This window comes from Sparassis crispa (assembly GCF_003851025.1).
Source record: "Sparassis crispa DNA, contig_000000F, whole genome shotgun sequence".
Taxonomy (NCBI): Eukaryota; Fungi; Basidiomycota; class Agaricomycetes; order Polyporales; family Sparassidaceae; genus Sparassis; species Sparassis crispa.
This window is the reverse complement of record NW_020939747.1, coordinates 4,092,034-4,118,048: the sequence shown is the minus strand read 5'-3', so window position 1 is coordinate 4,118,048 and position 26,015 is coordinate 4,092,034. Positions and strand designations below refer to the sequence as shown.

At 52.3% G+C, this 26,015-nt stretch overlaps 10 protein-coding genes across 10 annotated transcripts; 6 read left to right on the top strand and 4 right to left on the bottom strand.

The window, feature by feature from the left end:
• Positions 1–326: 326 nt before the first annotated feature.
• Positions 327–611, bottom strand: SCP_0115020 (hypothetical protein; the record flags this gene model as incomplete). Its single annotated transcript, XM_027753725.1, has 1 exon — positions 327–611. One exon carries the CDS (start codon positions 609–611, stop codon positions 327–329), a length of 285 nt encoding a protein of 94 aa, XP_027609526.1.
• A 3,397-nt stretch (positions 612–4,008) lies between these two features.
• Positions 4,009–5,655, top strand: SCP_0115010 (hypothetical protein; the record flags this gene model as incomplete). Its single annotated transcript, XM_027753724.1, has 1 exon — positions 4,009–5,655. One exon carries the CDS (start codon positions 4,009–4,011, stop codon positions 5,653–5,655), a length of 1,647 nt encoding a protein of 548 aa, XP_027609525.1.
• Positions 5,656–5,797: 142 nt separating this feature from the next.
• SCP_0115000 (S-adenosyl-L-methionine-dependent methyltransferase) lies at positions 5,798–6,959 on the bottom strand (the record flags this gene model as incomplete). Its single annotated transcript, XM_027753723.1, has 7 exons — positions 5,798–6,059; positions 6,116–6,226; positions 6,296–6,384; positions 6,435–6,555; positions 6,608–6,717; positions 6,772–6,803; positions 6,866–6,959. The coding sequence occupies 7 exons, from the start codon at positions 6,957–6,959 to the stop codon at positions 5,798–5,800; spliced, it is 819 nt and encodes a 272-aa protein (XP_027609524.1).
• Positions 6,960–8,240: 1,281 nt separating this feature from the next.
• Positions 8,241–12,766, bottom strand: SCP_0114990 (ARM repeat-containing protein; the record flags this gene model as incomplete). The annotated part of the gene is made up of 17 exons (XM_027753722.1): positions 8,241–8,627; positions 8,677–8,892; positions 8,961–9,107; positions 9,159–9,326; positions 9,380–9,483; positions 9,533–9,627; positions 9,681–9,751; positions 9,809–10,235; positions 10,285–11,334; positions 11,387–11,460; positions 11,513–11,608; positions 11,664–12,074; positions 12,130–12,227; positions 12,279–12,391; positions 12,445–12,594; positions 12,652–12,677; positions 12,728–12,766. The coding sequence occupies 17 exons, from the start codon at positions 12,764–12,766 to the stop codon at positions 8,241–8,243; spliced, it is 3,672 nt and encodes a 1,223-aa protein (XP_027609523.1).
• A 1,335-nt stretch (positions 12,767–14,101) lies between these two features.
• Positions 14,102–16,154, top strand: SCP_0114980 (FAD-linked oxidoreductase; the record flags this gene model as incomplete). The annotated part of the gene is made up of 8 exons (XM_027753721.1): positions 14,102–14,491; positions 14,541–14,801; positions 14,850–15,109; positions 15,163–15,172; positions 15,224–15,375; positions 15,422–15,831; positions 15,886–15,980; positions 16,038–16,154. The coding sequence occupies 8 exons, from the start codon at positions 14,102–14,104 to the stop codon at positions 16,152–16,154; spliced, it is 1,695 nt and encodes a 564-aa protein (XP_027609522.1).
• A 991-nt stretch (positions 16,155–17,145) lies between these two features.
• Positions 17,146–17,445, top strand: SCP_0114970 (hypothetical protein; the record flags this gene model as incomplete). Its single annotated transcript, XM_027753720.1, has 1 exon — positions 17,146–17,445. One exon carries the CDS (start codon positions 17,146–17,148, stop codon positions 17,443–17,445), a length of 300 nt encoding a protein of 99 aa, XP_027609521.1.
• Positions 17,446–17,745: 300 nt separating this feature from the next.
• SCP_0114960 (hypothetical protein) lies at positions 17,746–18,555 on the top strand (the record flags this gene model as incomplete). The annotated part of the gene is made up of 2 exons (XM_027753719.1): positions 17,746–17,904; positions 17,968–18,555. The coding sequence occupies 2 exons, from the start codon at positions 17,746–17,748 to the stop codon at positions 18,553–18,555; spliced, it is 747 nt and encodes a 248-aa protein (XP_027609520.1).
• A 1,136-nt stretch (positions 18,556–19,691) lies between these two features.
• Positions 19,692–22,065, top strand: SCP_0114950 (acid protease; the record flags this gene model as incomplete). The annotated part of the gene is made up of 11 exons (XM_027753718.1): positions 19,692–20,002; positions 20,064–20,143; positions 20,197–20,260; positions 20,316–20,385; positions 20,443–20,536; positions 20,596–20,725; positions 20,781–20,857; positions 20,915–21,038; positions 21,093–21,205; positions 21,265–21,371; positions 21,433–22,065. The coding sequence occupies 11 exons, from the start codon at positions 19,692–19,694 to the stop codon at positions 22,063–22,065; spliced, it is 1,803 nt and encodes a 600-aa protein (XP_027609519.1).
• A 1,640-nt stretch (positions 22,066–23,705) lies between these two features.
• Positions 23,706–24,748, bottom strand: SCP_0114940 (hypothetical protein; the record flags this gene model as incomplete). Its single annotated transcript, XM_027753717.1, has 2 exons — positions 23,706–24,505; positions 24,559–24,748. 2 exons carry the CDS (start codon positions 24,746–24,748, stop codon positions 23,706–23,708), a joined length of 990 nt encoding a protein of 329 aa, XP_027609518.1.
• A 362-nt stretch (positions 24,749–25,110) lies between these two features.
• On the top strand, positions 25,111–25,919 carry SCP_0114930 (hypothetical protein; the record flags this gene model as incomplete). The annotated part of the gene is made up of 2 exons (XM_027753716.1): positions 25,111–25,341; positions 25,401–25,919. 2 exons carry the CDS (start codon positions 25,111–25,113, stop codon positions 25,917–25,919), a joined length of 750 nt encoding a protein of 249 aa, XP_027609517.1.
• Positions 25,920–26,015: the final 96 nt, after the last annotated feature.

Below are 26,015 nucleotides of genomic sequence, written 5' to 3'. Positions count from 1 at the left end.
CATTACATAGGCGCCCATATGATCCAAAAGTGCTGGTCATGTGACTGAGTTTTTGCGACAATTCACGCGCGCCGCGCATGTTCGAACTTCTGACTGGCTCAGACAATGAACAACCAAAAAGCACATAATGATACGGATAACACAGTCGATCACAGCGATGCATCACCCTAATAAATAAGCAGTGTAGCCAAAGTGTAGCAACTAGTAATAGTCTAGCGCGGAAGCACAACACAGCAATCACCGGTCCAGGCAACCCCAAGAAGGCACACGACGCAAGGCGAAACACGACAGCCCGGAGAAAGCAGAGATAGCAGATGAACAACAAATCAAATCGACAGCACGCAGCTATTCCAGAAAGCCACGCCGATGCCCAACGAGAAACTCGTTTCCAGCCATTCATCCAGCATGCCCATCCTGCCCGAGACCACCCGTGGCCTCACGAAAACCATGCCACGCCACTTCCACCACCGCTTGACCTGCTGCACCACGTTCTGCGCGCCAGCACCAGTGCCCCCGCTGACGAGTGTGGAGAATCGCCCCAGCTTCTCGTCTACATCCGGCTTAGCCTCCCCGTGGCAATATTTACAGTTTCCGTTTCCCCTTCGGCGCATTGCACCAAATCGTCGAGGAACGGATTTGAATCCGATAGATCGCGAGAAGTATCAGAGTCACCACTGAAGTGCTCAAACTCCGGGATGCCCACTAGAACCACGAAATGCCGACTCGGTGTGCTGGGAGAGCGAGTCCTCATAGCCAAGTGCGAGAGGGATTGAGAGACGGGAAGGAAAATAGCTGGGTGATGTATACCTGTTGCCTGTGCAAGTGGAGCGCTGCGTACACCGAGTCCGAATGTACGGGCTCTCTGCGCTCGAGCACGGACTAGTCACTAAAACAGCTGTCGGAATTGAATGACCACGTCGACGCCCAAATAAGGGACTTACATCGTCGCGAAGTAAAAATGTTCTTTGATCTGTGGGCTCGTCGTGAGTCGGCGCGGTTCTTTTTCGAGCATCTGTAGTGCATTTGGCTTCAAAACACAGAGATCGACCAGTAAGATCAGCGATGCGCCGGAAGTCAGTGTTTGCGCGTGTTTATGGGAAACAATAACTGCACATCCTGCCTCACCATTTGTATCCAAGCAGAAGGGGAAAGATAGATGCACCCTGCCCACGTCCGGCAGGATATTCTCCGGCTTGATGTCACAGTGCATGATGCGGGTGCTGTGGAGTGGACCAATTGCATAGATCGTGCACATCATTCGATGACAGAGACAGCAGGGAAGGGGACTGATCAGCTCGATCTTCGTAGCGGAGCGTATTCGACGCGCGTCGCGCACAGACCCTCCAGTTCTTGATCTTCGATCACAGATTCCCCTGAAGACAATACTTCTACAAATGACGACAAAATAAAATTAGATTCAGTTCCACAGCAAAAAGCTAATCATGATTACCGTCAGAAAATAGTAGTAATCATGATCGTTAAACAACTCGCGGATTCAGTAACTCAACAGAGGGAGACGCGTAGCGTAACGGAGCGTTACATCTATCCACGTGACCAGGACGCCTGACGCGTTTCGCGATGGCCACACTTGTCCGCCGCCATGCGCTCTCTTCCAACTCTAAGCTCTCCCTCATGAGAGGCAGAGCTTTCGAGGCTGAAATATTCGATTAATTACGTGCATTGGAGATGGCACAAGACATAACTGTTCAGAAGGGACTCGAGGTGACCCAGCCACATAAACCAACGCTGGAACGTGGCGGATGAAAGGAATTTAGGAAAGCGTGCGAGGCGCGACTTGAATTGTCAGCCACCACGGCCACCTGTTTCTGAGTCACAATGGTCCGTGCGCAACAACGGAAAGGCATAAATGGGGCGCTAAACCCCGCAACACACCTTAAACTCGAACATGTATGTCCACCGTCCTCTCCTCAAAGCGCTACTCACCTGTCCTCTCTTTCCTCGTCACTTGCTTTCGCATGTCGCCTCTACCGCCACTGGTTATCAACATCTTCAGCTCGCAGGTGTACTAAGCACAGATGGCCACGCAAGAGGTACGTTCGTCATTGTGGCCACGGTCGTCTCTGCTCTACATGCTGACTCGCGGACACCGTCAGCCACTACAGCAAGACACTTCAAGAGCAACAAGAGAGACAAGGAAAGACAAATCGACATGAGCGACATCAGCAAGAATTCAGGCGGGTGGGTCGGCAAGACCGGCAAAGACTGGAGACACTTGAAGACGGTTGGGGCGGGAGGGTGGCCAAGACTAACTGAAGACTACTAGGAGGAAGACTGGTGGACGTTCAAGTTGGGGCGGGTGGTGGCAAGACCAACTGAACACAAGCGGACGGGTGGGTGGGCAAGATTAACGACGACTGACAACATTCGCAGGTGGTTGGGGCGGGTGGCGGGCAAGACCAACTGAAGAAAACGTGGCGGGCGGGCGGGCAAGATTGAAGACGACTGATGGACTTTAGCAGGTGGTTGGGGCGGGTGGCGGGCAAGACCAACTGAAGACGGCGGGTGGGTGGGCAAGACTAACGACGACTGATGCACATTAGCAGGTGGTTGGGGCGGGTGGTGGGCAAGACCAACTGAAGACGGCGGGTGGGTGGGCAAGATTAACGACGACTGACAACATTCGCAGGTGGTTGGGGCGGGTGGTGGGCAAGACCAACTGAAGACAATGTGGCTGGTGGACGGACAAGGTAACGACGACTGGTGCACATTAGCAGGCGGTTGGGGCGGGTGGTGGGCTAGACCAACTGAAGACAATGTGGCTGGTGGACGGACAAGGTAACGACGACTGATACACATTAGCAGGCGGTTGGGGTGGGTGGCGGGCAAGACCAACTGAAGACAACGTGGCGGGCGGCGGGGCAAGGTAACTGACGATCTGTAGGCGATTGGGGCGGGTGGTGGGCCAAGACTCAATATAGACAGCTCCTGAAGGCGGCTGGGGCGGGTGGTGGGCCAAGACCAGCGAAGGCCATGACAGCAAAATCGACAATGAGCAAGAGGTGGTGGGTGGGCCACGGATATAAGGTGCGTCCCCCCAGGTACGGGCCGACATGCGCTTTCGCTCATCGGTCCTGGCGCAGGCCTTTTCGTGGCCCTCGGGATAAGTACCCGCCGGCGCTCGCGACGAGCGCGGCAGGGAAACCAACGTGCGCCGAATAGTGCTTAGGTACTCTTCGATTGTCCATGTATATCCTGTCTTCGTAGTTGAGTCTGTTTATATCACATAACATCTGGTATTTTCTCGTGTAATAAGACTCACGGAGATTGACATCACCATCTCTCTTCGCTCAAGCGTCAGAACGTATGAAGAACACCACACCATGCATCAACGTTTCAACGCTGAAGAATTTGGAACTTTCTTTAGCGGCGATCCCAATTTGTTGCAAATTTGCATTTCTGCTGATGGCAATAGTTTAATTGACATTCTGCTTCAACGTTCAACCTTTGTAGCTCAGGAAATCTGCCTCTGGGATGGCGAGACTGTCCAGAATATAGGGAAACGCGCTCGTCATGAGTCATTCCATCACTTCAAGAAACGCACCACCGTTATCACGCTCACTCAGCTGAAAGGTGACGAGTCAACGGAAGCCCACTTAGCACCAAGCGAGAGCGAGAAACACACCAAAGAAGGACAGCCGTTCGACGATTGCGACGACGCCGTGCCAGTAGCCGCCATGACCGCGTCTTTGTCCTTCAACCTTTCCATGTTCCTCGTTCACGTCAATATCGTCCTGTCCTCGAACAGAACGGTGTCGATGCGCAATTTCAAATCGCGATCGATATGAGCAATGCAATTAAGATAGGGCATACACGACTGGTTTGAGCGCCCGTGACATTAGGTGACGTGAAATTCCTTACCATCCTGGCCATCTGCGCCTTTCCGCCTTTCCAGCAAGATTCCTGCGCGAGCTGTCTCCGCCCAGCTGTCTTCATCAACACCATCCGAGCTCCAATTCTCTCTTCCGCACTTCCTATCTTTGACGTCCCATGGCCATGCTCCTACCGACGATCACCGAGCGAGACACTTTCACCTCCCAGAGTACTGACTTAGAGCCAGATATAGAATGGAAGAATACAACCATCAAACAGATCGAGGCGTTGTTGCGGCCGGCGGTGGATGAAGCGAAAGCGCAGAGGGACAGAGGGCTGGGCATATATCCCTTGGACGATGCTACGAGGGAGAAGATCTGCAAGGAATACGACAGGACTATTGAGGGCATCAGGCGTCTGGCGCAGGAGCAGCTTATGCACGCACTGGAGCAGGAGAGGCAAACGCGTCGGTGGGCGGCAGGCGGCCCCTTGGATGTGGGTTGGAACGAGACGCTGGCTCGCGAGCAGCTCGGAATCCTGGACGGTATAAAGAGAAAGGGGAGTGTGCAACAGCATGATCTCAGTGTTGTCCAACACTCCGTTGATGACCAGAACAGAGACACCACTGACGGACCATCGAGAAAGCGCAAAGAAGCTGAGAATAGACTGAAAGAGGCGGAGGCAAGGAGAAGAGACGATGAGATCAGACGCAAGGAGCAGGAATCGAGACGTAAGGAGCAGGAGGTTAATATGAAGGAAGAGGAGACCCGTAGGAAAGAGAAATACGTCAAGAGGAGAGAGGAGGAACTGCGTAGGCGTGAGGAAGACTTGGTCCGCAGGGAGCAAGAGGCTATATTGAAGGGGCAGGATGAGGATTTCCTCAAGCAGCAGGAGGAGATGTTCCGTCGTGCCGCCGAAGAGAGGAAGAGGCAAGATAGCATGGGCAGCACTTCTGACATCAGTCGACCCACGGCAGGACGTTCCCATGCTTCGGTACCTCCTTCGAATCCGTGGCCAATTCCCAAGAGCAGCAGCACGGCCTCTTCCTCGAGTTGGACGAGTTCAGCCTCTGGATGGTCTTCGTCCGGGCGCTCTAACGGCTCCGCCTATACCCAGACCTCGAAACCCAGTTACGCCCCCAGCACGCCTACTGCCACATCTAGTCACACTGCCAGCACACCCTCTCCCAGTATGAAGCCTCCTCCGCAGGGAAGATCGACGGGTGGTTCAACGCCGACACAAAAGCAGAAGCAAGAGGAGGTGAAACAGAAGGAGGCAGAAGCAAAACGCAGAGAGGCTGAGGCAAAACGGAAGGAAGAGGAGAAACGGCTGGAAGCCGAGGCAAAATGGAAGGTGGCTGAGGCTAAACGAAAGGAGGAGGAGGCGAGACGTGTAGCGGAGGAAGCCAGACGGAAAGAGGAGGAAGCCAGACGAATAGCACAGGAGGCGAAGCGCATGGCGGAGGAGGAGAGACGGAAGGAGGAGGAGAGAAAGCGCAAAGAAGCTGAGAATAGACTGAAAGAGGCGGAGGCAAGGAGAAGAGACGATGAGATCAGACGCAAGGAGCAGGAATCGAGACGTAAGGAGCAGGAGGTTAGCATGAAGGAAGAGGAGACCCGTCGGAAAGAGGAAGACATCAAGAGGAGAGAGGAGGAACTGCGTAGGCGTGAGGAAGACTTGGTCCGCAGGGAGCAAGAGGCTATATTGAAGGGGCAGGACGAGGATTTCCTCGAGCAGCAGGAGGAGATGTTCCGTCGACGGTTGGCCACGGTACTACTCCGCGACCGTCACACCCATCATAGCATCATTACCGACAGTCAATGATTGAGAGTCTGAGACGCACTAATAATTGGCTCTTGCATAGTTTTGTTTCTGTCATCTTTCATCGTTTCAAACTCATCTGACTTGTTGTTTTGTACATTGGGTAGGTCAACGTTGATCTACGTGAAGCTATACGCTGCAGTTCTTACAATTTCTTCCAGACGATCATTCTCTCCCGTCCTACATGCGACTCCAGCTCGGTCTCAGGAACCTCGTCGTAGACCTTGTCCCAGCCAGCTCCGAGAGCCTCGGCATAGTGCTCAGGTCTGACGTAGAAAGGCGGGCCTGTGTCGCTCGGCGGGTCCAACGGGAAGACGAGCGTGATGAGATATCCACCCGATTCCACGATGGACGACATCGTCTTGGCCCACTCATTTCGTTGGGAAGGCAGGATGGCGACAAAGAATCTGTTCAGCATCCGGAGATGATTGGCTACTTGTCGTACACTTTCGAACACACTCACGTGTAGTCGTACACGAGATTGAATTTCTGTCCAGCGGATCCACAAGCAAAAAAGTCGCCTAGTTCCATGGCCACTTTGACGGTCGGGGGCAGGTTCGATGACTTCACTAAGCTGATGATGTCGGTGCGTGAATTAGTAGTGAATCTCGACCATGGCATGCCGTTTTGGCAAAAGACTCACTCGTTCGCAGCTTCAACGGCAGTGGAAGATATATCAATCGCAAGAGTGTCTAACCCGAGGCTGGTGGCGATGAAGATCGCATCGTATCCCTGTGTATGCACCAGTAAGCAGATTGCGCGCATTCTCTAACGTTGCTCACTCGACCACAGCCAGGTACGAGAGCCTTTCCAGCCGTAGGCAAGTCAAGGGCCTTGGATTCTATCAATTCCTGCAAAGCCAGCTGAGGTTTCCCTGTATCCCATGGGGTGACATTCTCTTGCCTATGAGTAGTGGTGAGCGATCTACTGAAGCAAAAGCCTCGGTTGATATTACCAGGCTTTATCCCACCCATTTTCGTGACTTTCTGCGATTAATTTTCGTAGTTGCTGCATCTGATTCTGAGGTTCTAATGCCATAGGTTCGATAGTGGTCAAAGCAGCGGTCTGGGTAGTCAAGCACTTAGAAAAACTGGCGGTACCACAATTGTTCGTCCTAACGTTTATATGCATTGGTCGGGACGGCGCGGGTCCTGCTCAGATGTGCTTGTCAGCAAACTGAATTTTTTGGTGATCGGGAGACGACAGTGACTACCCGGGACACAGTGTCGCAGCACCGCAGCTGGTCGCCGGCTAACATCTTTTCGCAGTCTTGGTGAGCCTCTTCTTCGTGCACTTGGTGTGGACATCGTCTGGAGACGGGGGCTACCTACCCGGGCTTCCGCTATGCGGCCGAGTCGGCACAGCATGCACGTTCAACGATAAAGTGGTACACGAAAGCTCAATCTTTTCGGGGACACACTCGAATTCGGAATTCATTAGGTCGGTAAATGAGTCAGTAAATTTCTAACAGTCATGTGATCTGACTGTGTATTGTGACCTCGACAACATAGGCTCCCAAGCAGTGTTCGCAATGACCGGTAATTGACGCGTCATGACCTGTCACTGACCTTTTGACCACCGTCAATGGGAGTCCCAACGGACTGCGTTGTGGGGGCTTATTTTCAATTTCAGAACACACCAGACTGAGTTGACGTGTATCTCCAGGTCATCGAGCCACGCCGAATCATGGTAAGCCAGTATCGCCCTCAATTATTTGACACAATGCTGAACTTGTCCATGATTTCAGTGCCAACGTTCTAGCTCTGAGGCCCCTGGTTGACGTCAATGGCGTCTTACAGACCGTTGAATGTATCAAATAGTGGAGCACATCCAGCAGTGATCCAGTCTGATTGGCTCCCACCTTCAGAAAAGAGACGGGCTTGATCGCCTAGCCTGGTGCCTTTCGTGAAGTCGATATCCGATGCACTCCAGGCGTGCGATTTGAGCCGGATATCGACGAGGTATACTTTCACAGTCCAACTAATGCACTTCACACTGGTCTTCGAAACATGGCTGTCGCACTGTCGTTGACCCAGATTTGGCAAAATTTGGCACGTCTGGTCCCGTTGTGCAATGCCTGGCACGATAGACTCCGGCGTTTCAATGGCATGTAGAATACCACAGGTATTTTTCCGGATTTTTTCGAGCTACGTTGAACATCGTAGTGAGATGCCGCTGTGTGGCACCCGCCAACCGCAATATGCAATCGCAAATTTTCTGGGATCCAACCAGGCCACATATATTTACCCAAAATTTGGAGCATCAAGCGTAGGTACACAGGCTTTACATATCCAATCTTGAAGTGATCAAGTAAGGGAATGGAGTTGCATAAAAACGTTTGGCATTTCTGAGTCATTGCATATCCGGGTCAACGATAGTAACGCCCTGAAACAAGGTCAATACTCAGCGTTAATCGGTTACAGGTGGTCGTTGGGCGTATGCTAGGGTGCAATCACACATTTTTCGAGGTATATTATGGCTACACAATTTCACTAAGGTCCCTTACGGTTGCGACCCTTGGCGGACTAATGGAGAGCAGAACAGAACAAGAGCGCAAGCAGACACGAAAGATTCGACTATCCGACCGCTTACGCACCGACAAGCTCCACGAAATCCTGCCCCCACTCGGACGACCTGCGTGTCGACTCGACCAACACATCGAAGCGCGGGCTGATGCCCTGCTGGCTGATCTTACTGAGCGCGACGATGGCCCGCAGCGTGCTGCGCTGGAGCTCCGCCGCGCGCTCCAAATCCTGCTTCACCGTGTCCTTCGTGACTGTCGCGCCTTTCATGCTCTTCTCCAGCGGCGGTGTGATGTCGTCCAGCCGCTGTGCGACTGCGGTCGGTGCCACCTGCGCAAGCCGGAAGAGCATCATGTGGCATATGACCTTCACCTCGTCTGACTCGTCCAAGAGCCCCGTCAATACGTGCCCGAGGAACTCGTGAAGATCCAACTTCGCCAAGCATGTGTCGAGCTATGGGAGAGCATGAGACGTATTCATCACGCCACACATAGTTACGCACCAATGTGTACAGGGTCTCGTAGGCGGTCTTGCGAGGTTCAAGACCATCGTCGACCTTGTGTGTCCAGGGACCCATCTGTACTGTGCGGATGAGGTCTGGGTTAATCACTGTCTCCTTGTACAAGTTTGGCAGGATGGTTGGGAGGTGATCTCGGATGAGATGGGGCTTGGACCGCGCTGCAGAGTTCAGGGCTTGGAGTGCTAGCCTCCGAACAGTCTACAATTGCCAGAACAGAACAAGGTGTCAATTATCTTGCAGATACGTGAGGTGAATGTTCACCATACCAGATCAGAATCAGTGATCAAGGACAGGAAATCCATGAGCAACGAATTGAGCAGCTCGTCGTATGAATTTGCACTCTCTGCAAATGTGTACCGAATGGCAGACAAAACGGTTGCCCTTGCAGCAGGATTTTCGTCGCTAATTCGTTCCTACATTTGGAAGCGTTAATATGGATCATATCCCAAGGAGGAGAGACTTACATGAAGTTGTGGCAAGTATCGTGCAGGATGTGTGGTGGTCAGCTTGCCAAGACAGGCTGCGGCGACATTGCGAGTGGTCTCTTCAGAGTTATCCGAGTTCTCAAACAGTGGCACCCAGAGCATATCGGCGACATTCTCGAGTTGACTATGTGAGCAGTGAGTTACTACCTGTAGTGAATGGTCAGTTCTCCAGACTCAAGTCAGCTTCAGTGTGGGCTGACCTCTTTGAGGGCATGCAACGCGAGCAGACGCTTCTCGGCATCGTGCTCGACAATCTTGACAATAACGGGAAGGAAGTGGTGAAGACTCCCGACAGACATATTGCCTGAGAGAACGATCAGCGTACATCGACCCGAGGTAAAAAAATTACAAACCAGCCGCGAAAGCTGCAGCTGTCCGGATTTCCTCCTGTTCAGCTGTGAAACGTTCAATCGCAAAGTTGAAAATCTCGTGTTGAGGGGACATGTCACTGCGAAGACACGTCGTTGTAGCAAAACACATTGAGTTAGAGACTGAACATACATGAAACGACCGATTTCTCCCATCACGAGCAGGCTGAGCACCACCTGCGACGGTTTGGCCTTCGAAGCCGGCTACAAAAGCGATCGATTCAATGAGGAGCGGGACGATGAGCTGGGGTATCTACGTACCTTCAGATGACGCGTGAACTCTGCAATCGTACCTGCAGCGACACCTCGCTGGCTCTTTACGACCTGGCCAATACACCTCGCGACGTTTGATTGGGATGCCTCGGCCTTAGGTGCTTGCTCGATGCTGATGACAAGATTGGGCACGACGTGCGTCGCAATTTGCATATCAGCTTCCACAAGCGCGGCGAAGAAGGCGAGCACGGATTCGAAGGCAGCACCAGATACAAGCGGTGAGTGTGCGATGATGTAGATGTCACTGAGAAGCCCCTGTTCGACCTCCGGGAATGTAGTGGAAGGCGCTAGCTCAAGCAGAAGGGCGACAATCGCCAGAGCTTGAGCTAAGAGAGATATGTCGGTGTTGGTGATGTAGATCTTCAACACAGGTATCAAGACTGACGGAAGATCGGTAGGAATACAAACTTTGTATCTACCAAGGGAGTTAGCGCAGGCGAAGTATCGGAACCCAGCTTACTGACCTTCTCAGGAGCGCATCCAAACATGTGAACATATCGCTCTTGCCTGTACGACCGCTCTTCTTCAATAGGATCACCAGCCACTGTATGCACCCATTCACCCAGTCGTCGCCGATCTCGACTTCACGCGCCACCCGTGTGATGACCTGCACCGCACCATCCGTCCGTCCGGTGGTCCTGCACATCGCGTCCCATTCCCTCCTGTTCTTGGTCTTGACCATGTCTGTCGCACATATCCACAGGTCACCGATACAGTTCTCCGCGCACGCGCGCACCTCTGCGTCTGTGTCGTGGTTGCTCAGTCGTTGGGTGGCCTCGGTATACACGCGGTCAACCCACTCGCCGCTCTTCACGGGCTGCATCGCGCCCAGCAGCGCAGAGAAGACACGGAACGACTCGGACACCAACCGAGGGTGCTTTTCATTCAGCGACTTGAGGAGGATAGGAGTGATACTGTCCAACGACCCAGCGAACGTTGGCGGAGAGTGCGTCTTGAAGAACAGTGCGATGAAGGACATGCACGTGACATGCAATGTCGACGCGTTCGTCTTCGACGACTGCGACAGGACGGCCTTGGTCGTCGCAATGATCTGTGCAGCCTGGCTCGACAAGCAACCAGGTAGTACGCTGAGCAGCTCGCGCAGCAGCGTAAAGCCTGCTTGCAGGGCTGCAGGTGCCGTCTTTGGCGACTTGAGCTGGCTCAGCAGGGCCTTCGCCAAAGCGGGCACCTGAGAGCGGAGGAGAGTATACGGCATCTCTTCGATATCCATTCCCTCGTCATCTGTCCGCTTCCTCTTACCGCCAATGGTGGATTCACCGTCCTTGGATTGAGGGAGGCCACCGTACAGGCCAGTTTGATTCAATAAGATGCCGTAAGTTGCCCATATTTCGACGCGAACGGTCACTTCGCGATCCCCGAACCGCGAGATTAATACCGGAGAGACCTCCTTGTAAAGGGTAGTCAGCAATTCTGGACGTGTCCCCACTACCGCAGCTAATAGCTTCGTGGCGGATCGACGGATCTTGTATGACGTATCTTCGTCATCAGAATATCTGCAAAAAGTGGGTTCAGATATGCCAGGTGGAACATATTTGTATTACGCACTCGTCGTCGAGCTCCGCATCCTCGTCATCCTCATCTGCCATCTGCTCGTCTTCATCCTCGTCTCCGGCGTAGTTCTGATTTAAGATTGTCAGGAAACGCACGTGGGTTTAAGAAGGGTATGCATACAGGGTCATATTTGATGTACTGATTACCGGCTTGAATGATAGAGGGGAGATACGGTGTCACCTCCGATGGACATCTCAGCACGAGCGCCTCGAGAGCCTGTAAAGTAAATGTTGTCAGTAGACGCATACAAATAATGGAACCCAACACACACCTGGAGACAGCTCTCCCGCAGCTCCTCGTCGTCGCGCTGCACAGCTTTGATGATACTAGGCACCAGCGAGTCCAATACCGGGGCCACCTGGTGGGGGGAGTGACGCGCCACGGCGGAGACAAGCTGCACGACCGTGCGCTGATTCTCCACATTTGCAAGTGGCGCAAGACCAGGCATGATTTGTGACGAGAGCAATTCCGAGAAGAGCTGGAGCTGAGAAGTCGGCAGGAACTGTGCGAGGGTCGTAATCGCGCGCTTCCTCACCGCAGGACGCGGGTGCGACAGCATAGGGGTAAGTACAGCCAGTGGCTGTGGCTCAAGACTAGGGTTCGAGAGATACGTCGGGAAGCGACTGATCAGTATCGACAAGATGGACAGTGTCTCAATCAAAGTCTCTGGAGGCGTGTTTGACTGAAAAACAGAATATTTTCAATAAGAAGACGTACAGGGGGGAACAGACACGTACATTAGAGAGTTGTACGAGCAGTTTCGGAGTGAGCTTCTCACAGGCCTTGGCCGCAATTTTGCCCTCGGGTGGCAATTCGGCCGTGATAGTCTTCAGTGCTAGCCAGATGGTCAATGCGTACATCTGACGTGTGTAAGAGGTCACCTCACCCAAACTGGAGATGTCCCGTAGCTCGTCGTCCTTGCCGGATGAGAAGTCGATGAGGCGATCGACAACAAACTCCATCTGAGACTCCCGGATGATCTTGATCAATTGACCGAGGCTTTACACACGTTAAACAGTGATTAAGACATGCAGAGCAGTACAGGGACATACCACTTGACGGCCTGGTTCTTCACCTCGGAGATCTTGTCTTCCACCAGCTGCAGAACCTGGCGGAGCACTTTGTTCTCCACCGACTCGTCGCCGAGTAGGGTGTTTGGATCCGCCTTAATCTCTAACAAGAGATCATTCAGACCCATATACCTGGCAATGTCATTCCGCGCTTGACACTTGTTCAAGAAATATCATTGGATCACATACCTGAAATCTTGGTCTGGAGATTGCATCTAAGGGCGGACGATCAGGTCTAGTTACCAGCTAGGGACAAATAACGCACCTTCTCTATCAGACCGTTCATAATGTATGTTTTCGTCATGATGGAGGAATGGGGATTGGTAGGACAGGGTAACGGATTGTGGCGTGCAGGACGAGAGCCGCATTATAGGCGCCGGCCCGCCTGGTTCACTGCGCGAGACACCTCCTAGACCCCAGTTGCTTTGCTATCTCCAACTTGCAGGGTTTTGTTATCTCGTTGCTCCGAGAAGTCTTGACCGTGCTCTGGATGTACTCGCCTCTCACCTGAGGGAATCTCGGGGCCGCACCTAGCTTCGAAGCAAGTCGTAAGCTTCCATAGTCTCCGTTTTCTGTCGTTGCGCGGTGCTGGTTGGCATACTGCTCTGAGAATCAAACGGACTTGTCTTTCAAAGCTTGAGGCAGCAGCAAGGATACCTCTGAAGATATCTTGCGGTAGCCCCTCGATTTCCAGGAAAGTCAAGACACGTCGTAACGTTATAACAATTTGTTTATCCGAAGACACAAGTTTAGCTTGGGACAATGTGTATACATACTGTGACTGCACACTCATCTGACCCAAGGTACTGTATGTAAACTCCGGTATGTACGTCTTTGCTTCATCAAGTGTGGCCCTCGCCCCAGATTGTGGTGTGCTGCATGGGAATACTGAACGGTGCCTTGTGACGCAAAGACAGCACCGACCCTCTCATCACTCTACCGACAACTTAGTCAAGCGCAAGCGCTTTTCTGACAATACATATTGCCCCTTAAATTATGGCGCCGGTACATGGGATGCTCTTTGTATCCTATTGAAGGAAATTGGACGTTATGATGTCCAGTCCTCAGGATTGCTCGTGGTTCGTGCTGGATGACATTTCCTATGTCGAGGGAATATATGCTGGCCCGGGCGTCTCGGATGATTGGTTCCTTATAGCCTCGGAACCTGATAGTGGTGAACATGTTGACCGAACTCCCGCCGATCTTCGGTGAAAAATGCACTCTGAGGATCATAGACGACCATGCGAGTCACCGGTCCCAGGCGGCATGCCGTGCTGTTTACTTGAGGAGTTGCTGAGAGTGGTTTATGTCACAGCAGGATCAGACTGAATTTTGAGTCCGGGATATGTTTCGCAGAGACTTCCCTTTTGCGGAAACTATTCGCTCGTCCACGGCCCTGAAAGAAACATTTCACTCAAAAATTCTGGCTCTCGCCCTCGGTCACGGCGCTGGCGGAAGGTCTCGGATCTCCGCGAGATCGTCGGTGACTCACAGGATTCAGTAGCAGATAACGTATAATTTAAAGCTGCAGACATCCGAGTCAGGTCATCATCCGTCTGTCCTTCCGTGCGCACTGCTCCATGTTTCTCTGAGAGGATAATACCTGTGGCATTCGTTGCACTTGTCTACGACCGTCATCATGCTGTTGAGAGCTACTTGGAAGGCTGCTCCGAGGACGGCTGCTTGGCGGGGCGTACGAACGTTCTCATTTGGCTCACGTCCTACTCGTCTCTCACTATCGCGTGTCTCTTACATTGGTATCGTGTCAGGAGGCATTTTCACTACTTCTCTGGTATTGGGAAATGTCTCTAGTAGTATACATGCCGATGCGGAGAAATCTGAGACGGTGGGGCACTCGGAGCGACCGCCGACGCCATTGAGCGCACTAGTGAGGTCGTACCTTGTATATTCCATCTGTTCAGTCCCTACTATTGTCGACTGGTCTCCGGCAATCCTTTCTGCCCTGACGTCTGTTCCCGGTATTAAGCAACTCACAGAAGCAATCGTCCGCGTTACATTCTTCAATCAGGTGCGTTTGTTTGCTCTAAGATCATCACTGCGCTGAGAGCCGGAGGTAGTTCGTGGGCGGAGATACGGCAGAAGATGCTGTACCGCTGCTTGAGAACTTGCGCGCAGAGAACAAGGGCTGCCTCTTCGGATACAGCGTCGAGGTTGACGAGGCTCAAGCTGCAGGCAAGGGCGCTTCGCAGTCTAAACAATCCGTGCACAAACAGATCGTGGAGGAGACTATCCATTGCATCGACGTGGCTGCGGACTTTGAGGCCAAGCACGCACACGGCCGGCTCACAGGGCGTAGGACATGGGTCGCCGTGAAGCTGGCAAGTCGCCTTCCACCTCGTCATTCATGCGTATCTGACTCCCTTCAGAGCGCGCTTCTGCCCAACGCGGACTCCCTAATCAGATTATCGAAGTACCTGGTCGCTACTCGCCCCACGCCCTTCCCGCTTGTCGCCTTCCCCGGCCGCCCTCTCCCCACCGACTTGGACGTTCTCACTGCGCATACTCCACCTAGCCCGCTCACTGAAGAAGACGTTATTTCACTTCGGGAATTGCGCTCCGACCTCGGCGCAATCTGTGCGCGCGCCCAAGCTCGTGGCATCAAGGTCATCATTGACGCGGAACACAGGTACGTCGCCTTTTCTATACCTGTAGCACGACTGATGGGCCGCCTTTTGTCAGTTGGTACCAAGTATGGTTTCCGTGTTTCAAGTGCCGAGCGTGGAGCTAACGCCCTGAGGAGCCGGCCATAGATGCATTGACGCTCTCGCTCATCCGCGAGTTCAACAAGCTTCCGGTTCCTGCGCGCTCGTCCTGGTTTCGCTCGTCTCCCCCTCCAGCGCCCGTCGGTGTCCAGCCATTAGTATACGCAACGTACCAGGCATATCTCCGCCGGTAAGCCACGGGCAAAACACTTTTCACTGCTCCTGACACCCCACAGGACGCCCGAGTTCCTCGCCCAGAGCTTTGAAGCCGCACGCAAGGAAGGATACTCGCTCGGCGTTAAGCTCGTGCGCGGGGCGTATCACCCGCAGGAGATCGCCGCCCATGCCTCCCCCACCTCGCTCTCCATCTCCCCCGACCCGCTGCCGCCCGTCTGGCCCGTGAAGTCTGACACGGATAACTGCTACAACACCTGCGCCGCGGTCCTGGTCAAGGAGATCGCGAAGGATGTCGCGCGCGGCGAGGTAGTCCCCCGCGTCGGCGTCCTGTTTGGCTCCCACAATGCGCAGAGCTGTGACCGGATTTTGAGCCAGCTGGCGAAATCGGGTTTGGCTACGGTGGGCGCTGATGGGATCCTTGATCTCCCGGATGAGGTCACGGAGCGCATCACGCTGGCGCAGCTCTATGGTATGTGTCTCTGGTGCGTCTCTCCTGTGATATGCTGATTTGTCGATCTCCCAGGCATGAGCGATCAGTTGACGAACAGTCTGGTTGACCGCACGCGTTGCTCCTCGCCGTTCGTCCTCAAATATATTCCTTATGGAAACCTCTCAGAAGTGAGTGGTGTGCCAACTTACCATTAACTTCGCCAATTCAGTGCTTGCTGGCGCCAGGTCATGCCGTACTTGAGCCGACGCGCTATTGAAAACAAGTCAGTTCTTGGTAACGGCGCAGCTGCTGACGAGCGGAGAAGAGCGTGGGCGGAGATCTCGAAACGAATATTTGGCTAATCGATGTCTTGCTTGGACAACTTACAGTATGCCACAGTAACTCTCCGGATTGGGCCTACTGAATAGAGTAGATTGAACATAGTTTGTGGAACTGCGCTACAGATAGACCACGGGCCTTACCACTAGGGATCCTGGGACGTGCTGATCGTCAAACCATAATTTGACTAGCGCATCGTGGGTGTGAGCGCCGATCGTCGCCTATGCAGCTCTCGCAGACTCGCATTTCTTGCCAATATTCGTTCTACTTATGTCGTCTTCACAGATATTGAGCATCAATGCCACCCATAGGTGCGAATCAGACACGAGGAGCCTCTCAAAACTTACAAAACTTGTGGAGATGGTGAGCGCAACTGTCATTCCTTGTGGCTCAAAGAATAACGATTGACATTGAGTATCGGCGTCGGATACGTTGCAGACCATGTCAAAAAATCGAGCTGCACGCACGAGAGTCAGACAGAGAGGTAGCCTTTGAGAACGAGAACAGGTGGAGTATACATGAAAGCATGGTCGAGGTCCCCTGCAGTAAGCCCCTTCTCCGACTCGTGCCAGTCGTACCCATTTTCCGAATCATAATCCTTCATATGAGTCTTCAAGCTGCTGGATTGCGATCCTCCGCATGCTGGCAAAGCTTTGACTCAAACTAATTGTAATATCTCATTTAACGAGGTCGCTGCAGTTACCTGCTTCCGCCCCGACTCCTCTCTCATGCACGGCACTGAAACAGAAAGGTTGTAGTGGGTTCCTGCCACCTTTCACTCTGACCACCACCTGGAGGCACTCATAGAAGCGGCCTGATCATTCCCTACAGGCCCTATTTCACGGGCAAGGTTACTCCTGAGGTGAGTATATGTATTCGACCTCATAACTCTCACTCGTTGCAAACTGTCGCAACGCAGCAAGTCGACCGGGTTATCACTCTTCCCGCCTTCCCGACGCTTGAATCTTCGTATCCTCATTCCATCTTCGCGGTTGAAAATGCGACCCCCCAGTAATGCGTTACGCCTGGGTATTGAACGAGACAATGCTCTTTCAATATGCCAAAGACTATGACATGTTTGTTATGTGCGCATCGTTGAAGTTGTCCGTCAACCGTTCTCGCCGATTACCGAAGGCTACCAACTTGGACCCCAACGACATGGTTGCGTGTTTCTGGCTGATGAAAAGTGGGGTTACACGGATCATCGTCGAAGACTTGAACTTGCCCTGGCCGACTGAGTTCTTTGCCGTCAAACGAATGGCGAGCGGAGGGGGTCTGCGTGTTGTCTCGCTTTTCCAAAGCGACTTCCCCTGAGCTCCTTGAGTGACTGTGCGGTGATCGAAGGCAGTCGTGCTTGCAACAGAACGTTTATTGGCGTTCTCGTTCACTGGACGCGCGCTGTGGACAGTTCTGCAACACGGAGCCTCCTTCAACCCCGTGCAACTGTACGGCAAACGTTACTAGACATGCTTGTAGAAATTTGCGAATATAGTGGTTGTAGTTGTACCTCAGCCACGGGCGACAAATAGTAAATACACAGGTTGCCAAATGCGTCTTATCACACGGATAACCATGATAAAGCAAGTTGAACTTGCCGGATGCGCCTCAACCACCATGTCTGCTACGACCAAGCACTCTACTTCTGAGCAACACCCAACAGATTCCGACACTGCTTTAATCACTGGATATCCTTGGATCGACATCTATGGCGAATGCGACATGAAGTTCTTTTTATTCCCGCCAGCAGACCGCATAGACCAGGACGGAATGATCGTGCGGGCACCATCTTCTTACGTTTGCTGCATTCATTTTGACACATTTTTTCTGCTCACGCAGCATCCCCCAGCCTCGGTGATAAATTTCCCTCCGTACGACAGACTTCCTGTCATGTTGGTTGGGTCTGCCATGGAGTCCGCCTCAAGGCCACCTGTGCTGCATTGTGGGTGGGTCGCAAATGAGGAGATGCTCTTGCAGTACGCCAGAGACCACAGATTACCTGTCTTCAAGCATTCACCGTTCCAGAATATGCTTGTGGACTCGAGCTCCCACGACGGATCGACTGGCAATAAGTCTGACAACGTTGACGTGTCACGGTCGCTCACTGCGGATGATTTTGATCCTAAAAGCGGCCCGACGATGACATACACGATGCTCCTTAGAGATGCTCTCTTTTGCATGATCGAAGAGCTCAACTCCAAGTCACCTTGGCCCATTAACATTTCCAGCGTTGTGCACTCCTCAGCGCCAGGTGGCCCACACATAATTTCGTTGTTTACCAATCACGATTTCGCGGAGGCGCCCTCAGCTAGCATGGTGGAAGCACTTCGCCTCCGGCTGGGCGAACCAGAACAACCAAAGTGGTATCTGAGTCATACTCGTTGGAAGTGGGCTCCTGCCGACGTACCAGCGCCATATCGCCGTTGATTTACTATTCAACAGTCAGTACGTGACAAAAAGCTACAATCTCTTCCGTGTGCTTACGAGCGTCATTGCAGGTTGTCTGTTTTCCTTGGCTATCTGTTGGTGATACATACATTAGCGACTAGGGAAGGATGGTTGTCGGAGTATAATTTTGGAGATGTGTATGATACAAAGCTGAGTAGAATCAGACGAAGGAATCTGTATCATTTTTCACGTTCTTATAGCGAGTATGCATTGCTTGCTCGTATGTTCTTGGCCTTGTCGAAGTGCTGCTAGTGGAGAACTGCGCCACAGGTTGAGCGCGTCCTGGTATCAGTGTCCATGGGCGGACCGTAGGCACAGTTTTGATGCATTGGCGACTATGATCGTGACCTCGGGGTTCGGGCGTAGCCGACCTCAGCGCCGGATGCATCCCGATATCTTCATCTTGGATTGGACTGCCTCGTGGGCAATGCGCGCTGTGCTTGACTTCGCCCTGCCACAGCTTTGTGGAATCATTGGTGAAGTCCGCCAGTGGATCGGAGGTGCTGTGTCAACGCCGAACCGATCCTTCCTCAAGGGGATAACAAAGTATTGGGCGTCCCGGTCATTGATTGTGCGCACAATACCGGGTGTGGGTCCAAGAGCACTGAGTATTACCACAGAAGCTGGTGCTACATGCAGGTGCCCAGTGGCCGTTTTCCGATTGCGCTGTGCAATTTTCACTCCTGGAGAGTTCGGCGGACAGAACAAAGTGGAGTGTGCACCTCCCAGATACAGTAGGACTCACAATTGGCACAAACGGGAAGAAAGGTACATGTACAGGACCTGTGTTCTCCTTGACGACCTGGCACAGTGTGAAACTCACGGCGATTATCATTTTTCTTGTTTTCTCACGTTGTTCTTGTTTTCTCAGTCGGAGTTGAAGAGAAGAGAGATTTGATTGGACTGGAAGCAAATTTTATGAATGATCCTTCTATATGAAGGAGATTACCCCACGCGGGTCGGGCGCATCGCCCGCCGTCAGCCTGAGTACTAGTGCCGATCTCCAGGAAGCAGTCCTCCATCAGCAGATACCGCACTAACGCGCATATAAAAGACATCCTCGCCACCGCCATGAGTTCGCATTCTATCTCTTCGAGGTTTTTGGCCGCGCTACCATGTTCGCGGGTCTAGTTTTTCTTTCTCTTTCTTCTCTCCTTGCGACGGGTCATGCACTGAAGTTTCCCGTTCAACGCCGCGCCGCGAGTCATTCGGATACCGTCGTCGTCACCAACCCAGCAAACGCGAACAACGTGGGATTTTCTGACGCTTGGCAGGCTTATGGACTGTACACCATAACAGTGTATGTTCAAGGCCAGCCCTTCCAAGTCCAGCTCGACACTGGCAGTTCAGACCTGTGGATCGATACCTCTAACGTTACAATTGATGGGTTCATTGATACCGGATACAATAGTACTGACATATATGCGTATGTCCTTTTCGTTGTCGTCCTTGCTCGGAGATGCGGTTCTGACTCGCCTAAATCGTAGTGATTCGACTGAGTCCTCTGGCCCTATTGTCATGGCGAATGTCTCAGTCGGCGAGTTCTTGGTGGAGGGACAAGCTATGAGTGAGCCCCTCAGTCATTGCTTGGTGTAGCTTCATCTGATTAACTCCGCGAAGTCAACGCTATTGACTCAAATGCCACTGCTGCTGGCGCCGATGTCGGTTTGTTGGGGATTGGTCCGTACGTGCGGTATATTGGATGTCCCATCTTGCGCGTTAACGTGGTTTCTCCACAGCCCACTCGCTTCGCAGATCTTTTGGCAGCTGTTAAACTCCTCATATAGTGGCATGCCCTTTCTGAATAACGTGGGTGTCTGAATGAGATCGCATTCTCGAGACTAATTCCATGTCACTGCCCGTCAGGTATTCAATTACCACCCTGACGAACAAGCTTTCATCACTCTTCTCCTGACGCGCTCAAACATTGGTATCACCGAGGGTGGTGTCTTCAGTATCTGTCAGTGTTCATATCTTGTGATACGTGTACGTGTATTGACATGTCTTCTTTGCGAACAGCGGAGCTCGTAGTGGATTATGCGTCCATTCTCGATACGCCTCAGTTGCCGGTTCATTCAGACACTGATTTTCTGACATTCATGGATGGCATCTACGTTAACGGCGAATTCCTTACTGGCCACTCGATGGGGTTAGTTCTATTTGTCTGACGCCTTACCTCATACTTATTGGAATCTGACGGTTAGAGTGAACGGTACGAGCGCGAATGCCATTCCCAACGAAAATCAGACGCTCGTTGTCCTTGATTCCGGAACGACACTCAGTAGGTTTCACATCGCGTATCGCTTAGTTAAGGGATGTTTACAAGCAAATTGCACAGTTCCTGCCCCGCAATACTATGTTGACGCGATCTACGGGAATATTCCTGGCGCGAACTTCAGTAGTACCATGAATACATACGAAGTGCCTTGCTCTACCAAGTTGAACATCAGCATGCTATTCGGGTGTGTTTTTTTACACCTCCCGTCATTCCTGCCCTCTCAGTAGGCTTCCGATAGTGATATTCTGGTTCCCATTGATCCAATCGACGCCACCATGGTCAATGTAACCGATGATGGCTCGGTGCAGTGCTTTGGTACGTTCGCGTACATGTTTGACGGTACTCCCCTGGGTGCGTAATTCACCGTTCTCGAGTAGCTGTCTGATAGCTGACATCTGATATTTTGGTAGACTTCCTCCTTGGTGACACTTTTCTGCGGAACGTTTACTCTCTCTTCTATTATGGCAATTGGACTGCCGCTAGTGTGGGTACAGCGCCTTACATGCAGGTCCTCCCTGTGAGTCCTCCCGCCTCTCCCGCCTCTGTCTTCCTGACCGCCTTCGACGCCTGATCTGCAGCTGACGGACCCCGACGCGGCTTGGGCAAACTTTGACGCTCTGAACTTGCAACGTATCGGGCAGCTCGAGTGGCAGCAGATGCAGGCGAATGCGAACATCACGTCCTCGTATGCTGAGGCTGCATCCATGAGCGTGACATACTCCCTTGCACCGCCGTCCGCGGTCCGTACCTCTATCTCTTCTGTACCCCCTTCTTCTGTCCCTAGCACGAGCGTGTTCCCGTCCTCTGCAACCCCCAGTTCCTCTCCCAGCCCCCCCTTCTCCAACTCTCCCTCCTCCCCCTCCTCCAACTCTCCCTCCTCCAACTCTGCAAATTCCTCTCCAGCTACCCCGAGCAGCACCCCTGGCTCTGCCGTCAGGCCCAACGCGGACCTCGCGTCGTCGTCGTCGGGCGACTCCTCTTCAGTCAACCTGAGCGGGCTGACGCGCAACTCATACATCATCATGGGCCTCATCGGCGGCGTGCTCGTGCTCCTCATCGGCGTGCTCATCAAGCTCGTGAAAGACTCGCGGAACCAGCAGTACCGAGCGGTGCCCAATATTATCCGCCCGCCGATGCACTTCAACGACAAGCCGTACGAGCCGGAGAGCGAGGAGTTTACGACGCCGTATGATGATCCCGCGCGGCGGTGAGTGCTGTTAGCCCGAACGCCAGTAGGTGTGGAGTAAAAACCTCGGACTCGCCTTGGGTGCCTATCATTTACTTGACGTGTTTATCTGCTACTTACTACATGCATTCGTTGTTACATCTAGCCTGTGTATATTACATTCTGTATCCACGGACTCGTCACGCTATCCGCAGCAATAAATTATCTACATTATCGTTGTAGAAAAAGGTTTGCAGAAGTCCGACCCTTGCTTCCACGCTCCGTCACCAGGTCGGTGCTAGTGCATGCTGAGGGAAGGTATGATGGCCGGACAATTGGTCTTCTTCGACGGCCGCTTCAAGGCTTCTTCTTTTCACGGAGACGATTTTGGTGCCATGATGTGTTGAAAGCGATACAGGTATGACTAGCAGATTGTCTCTAGCAAACTGTCTGGATCAAGATATTGCGGACAAGGCAGCTAAGTGCACGACCTCCACTCAACTTCAACGTTCACCAAGGCTGGATCTCGATGTGGCCAATTTCTAACTCCGCGTCCGCGTCGGTGGCGCGAAGTCTGGTTGCCCATTGCAGATCGACAGTGGAGGGAGAAAAAGACCAGGCTCAGTCAGTACCGAAGGCGGGAAGCTGCTGGATTTCCTTCAGACGCTGCGGGAGTGCAGTATAGATTGTTTCCTAACACAAACAGCTGTAATTACCTGGAGTGGGAACCTCTCGACATACATTTCAAACGGTTTGAAGGGAACGACCTCGCCATTCGCTTTGATCCATATTTGGGGGGTCGATCCAAGGAACGGGTGGACGGTTGGTCTTCTTCGACGGTCGCTTCATTTTTTTGTTTTCGCGAGGATGCGCCTGGTGCCATGGTGTACTGAAGGCAATAGACTAAAACTGGCAGATTGTTCAGAGCAAGATGTGGACAATGCTAATCAGCTGCTCAACAAGTTGTTGAACACAACGTCAGATCTCGATGTGGCTACTTTCGAACTCTGCAAAAATGAACGTGCGCCGGTGGCGCAAACGCGTTCGAGATTTATTCCAACACCTTCTCAGTCTAACAATATCTTCATTAATGGGTCCGTCGAGGCAGTATGTCCTAAGCCATTCGTGGCGAAGGCGGATATCGTGATGTAAACAATGTAAATAATCACCTATCTGCCGGTACTTCAACGGCGACGAATGAAGCGCATCTTAGAAACATATGCGGAATACGTTTGCTCCAAGGTACTTATTATTGCTATAACCTGTCCCGCAACTACTTCACGAATAAGTTATAGTATTCTTCTCTTGCTCACAGAGTTGTACGCAAAACTTGAGAATCATTTTGAGACAGCGTACGTGGACAAACCCTATTTTTCTGTGCTACAGTGGATGGTACTTCGCGTTTATTCTCTCGCCAGTATGCTTCACAATACTGCAACGATGGCCATTTGCTGCACAATAATGCGTCGGAAGGATAACAACCGCGGTATCATACGGGATATGCAGTTCATGGAGATCTATACGCCTAAAACACAAGAGAGCAATTGACTCCCCCAACAGCAAATGAACTATCGCTTCAGATATCAAATTCAATATTAATCCTGGATTAGACATCTCCCGCCTCACCACGACACCTCCCAGCCAATACGAACGCACCCGAACAGCTTCAAATTCGGCCCGATGCATTCAGGTGGCATCATCCCTGACTCTTGTCCACCAGTACTTGAATCTGCTGTGATAGTCGGTTTGAGTCTTGTTGAACAGGCTGTAAGGGCCCTTTCTCATTTCTGGAATGTCCTCAAGAATTTGGGGCAGAGGCTCACCATACTTCGGTGTACGGCGACGGTAGAACCTGTAAATGCAAAAATAGAACTGAACCATACCCATGATGTACAAGATATCTTCGTCAGGGTAATGCTCGAAGCCAAACTGGACTTGTTGAATGATCTGTGGCAACAGGCTGCGGAATGCCATCGAGACCTTGGCCTCCAAAATGGTTTGTTTGTTCGTATACAACAACACATTCAAAGGCTTGACCTCGTGAATGAATAGAACCCGTCGATGCTTGTCCGGAAAAGTTATTAAGGTGATGAAGTCAGGTCGTCGGTGTTTACTCTTGGGGGACTCGACCACGGTAGTAGCAGAATCGCCGGCGTCTGTGAGTTGGGCAGAAATACTATCGATGCTTCCAACCAGAGAAAAAATCTTCTCTTCTTCCCCATAGACTTCCTTATCGTGAGAAGAAGAGCTTTCCGCCTTCTTGGTGGGAAAAGTTCCGTCGTCACTATCAGGAGAGCCCTCTGGCTTTTCCGTGCGAGAGGAATCATCACTGCCGTCGTCAGAAAAGCTTTCCACATTCGTCTCAGAGCCCTCTTCATTCAAAAGAAGATTGTCATCGCCATGGGAGTTGATAGACAATTGAGTCATATCTTCCTGAAGTTGACCCACGGGTTCCACAGCTCTTGGTTCACTGCGAAGGGCACGATCTGCACGAAAGGGGATTAGACAAAAATAAAGGGGCATCGACATATTAGAGCACCTGTTTCCGGTACAGTCTCGGTGTATTTCCCGGGTATTTCCAGCTCAGCCTGAGGATGGACTGAGATGCGTTTCCCCTTGATAGTGGTTCGGAGGGCGTTGAAGTTGAGGCCCCAATCAATGGCATGGTAGAGGGGGCTCTCCCGGTCATCATTGTCGGCTTCGTCTATAAGAACTTTTTGATGTTCCATGTGGTCCTTTCTGGTGACTGTGAACCTGTTCGGCCAGTTCTTCACCATTGTAAGTAGACGAAGGAGTCGAAGTAATACCAAAAGCAGGCGGAGGTTGTGGAAGAGTGGGATAATCCTTGCCTATTTATACCAACTGAACTGGGCCATGTCTGAGGTACCGTTCGCATGGTCGTTCATTCTGGTGTGGCCAAGAAGGACAATGGGGCTTGCGCAGGCCATGTGTGTAGGCGCGGACAATGAGACAACAATGGAACACTAGAGTTGCCGAATTTGTCATCGTGGGCCATGTTCGGTGTTGCATAAATGGTAGGCGCTGTGGGACGGACTTCCCGCCAAAGCAACCACCACCGTCTCCATTTACTATGTCATTCACGCCCACGACCAAGTGCTCTGCACGCCCTGCATCCAAGACAAGCCCTGCATCCAAGACACGCTCTGCACCCAAGACGCGCTCTGCACCCAAGACACGTCCTGCAAAGCAACCTCCCCCGAAGACTAACCGTCCTTCCATTCCTTGGGTCGACCCCCCAAATAGGAATCGAAGGGACTTGGTCATTCCCTTTAAACCAAATGTCGAGAGGTATTCCATGCAGGTATGTAGAGCCGCTTCGGTTACTGATTAATCTGTACTCATCGTAATCTCTCGTTGTAGCGTCTGAGGGAAATCGTGGTGCTTCCCCCCTTCGATACTCTCCCTCGTATCTTGATCCCATCGCCCAATTCCGAATTGAAGCCTCCCGTGATGCACTGTGGCTGGGTCGTGAACCAGTCGAAGCTTTTTCAGTATGCCAAGGACCGCAATCTTCCCATACTCTGCAACTCGCGAACCCATATGAAGGACACCGACGAGTCGGAGGAGGCGCTCACCGCCAGGGACCTCAATCCAGAGGAGGACCTCGTCGGCTACTACGTGCTGTTACAGACGACTGTTCAACTTGTGGTCGAGGATTTGAAGTTGCCTTGGGCTTCTGGCCTGTTGTCCATCACCTCCCCACTGAATGCCGACGGTCCGGTCATCCTTTCATTGTTCACGAACTATGACCTCGCACGAGCCCCTTCTCCCAAGTCGGTGGAAACGCTTCGTCTCTGGCTCGAGCAGCCGGAGCAGCCGAAGTGGTACTTGGATGAGATGAACTACAAGTGGCGCCTTGGAGATGGCCGTCGATGGTGATAAGTGAGTGGTCTGCCATGCTTTTTCGCGCCAGCTGCATATTCTAACTCCTCTAGCGTCGTCCCCCCCGCTAGATATCTATTTGCTGTCGTTCAC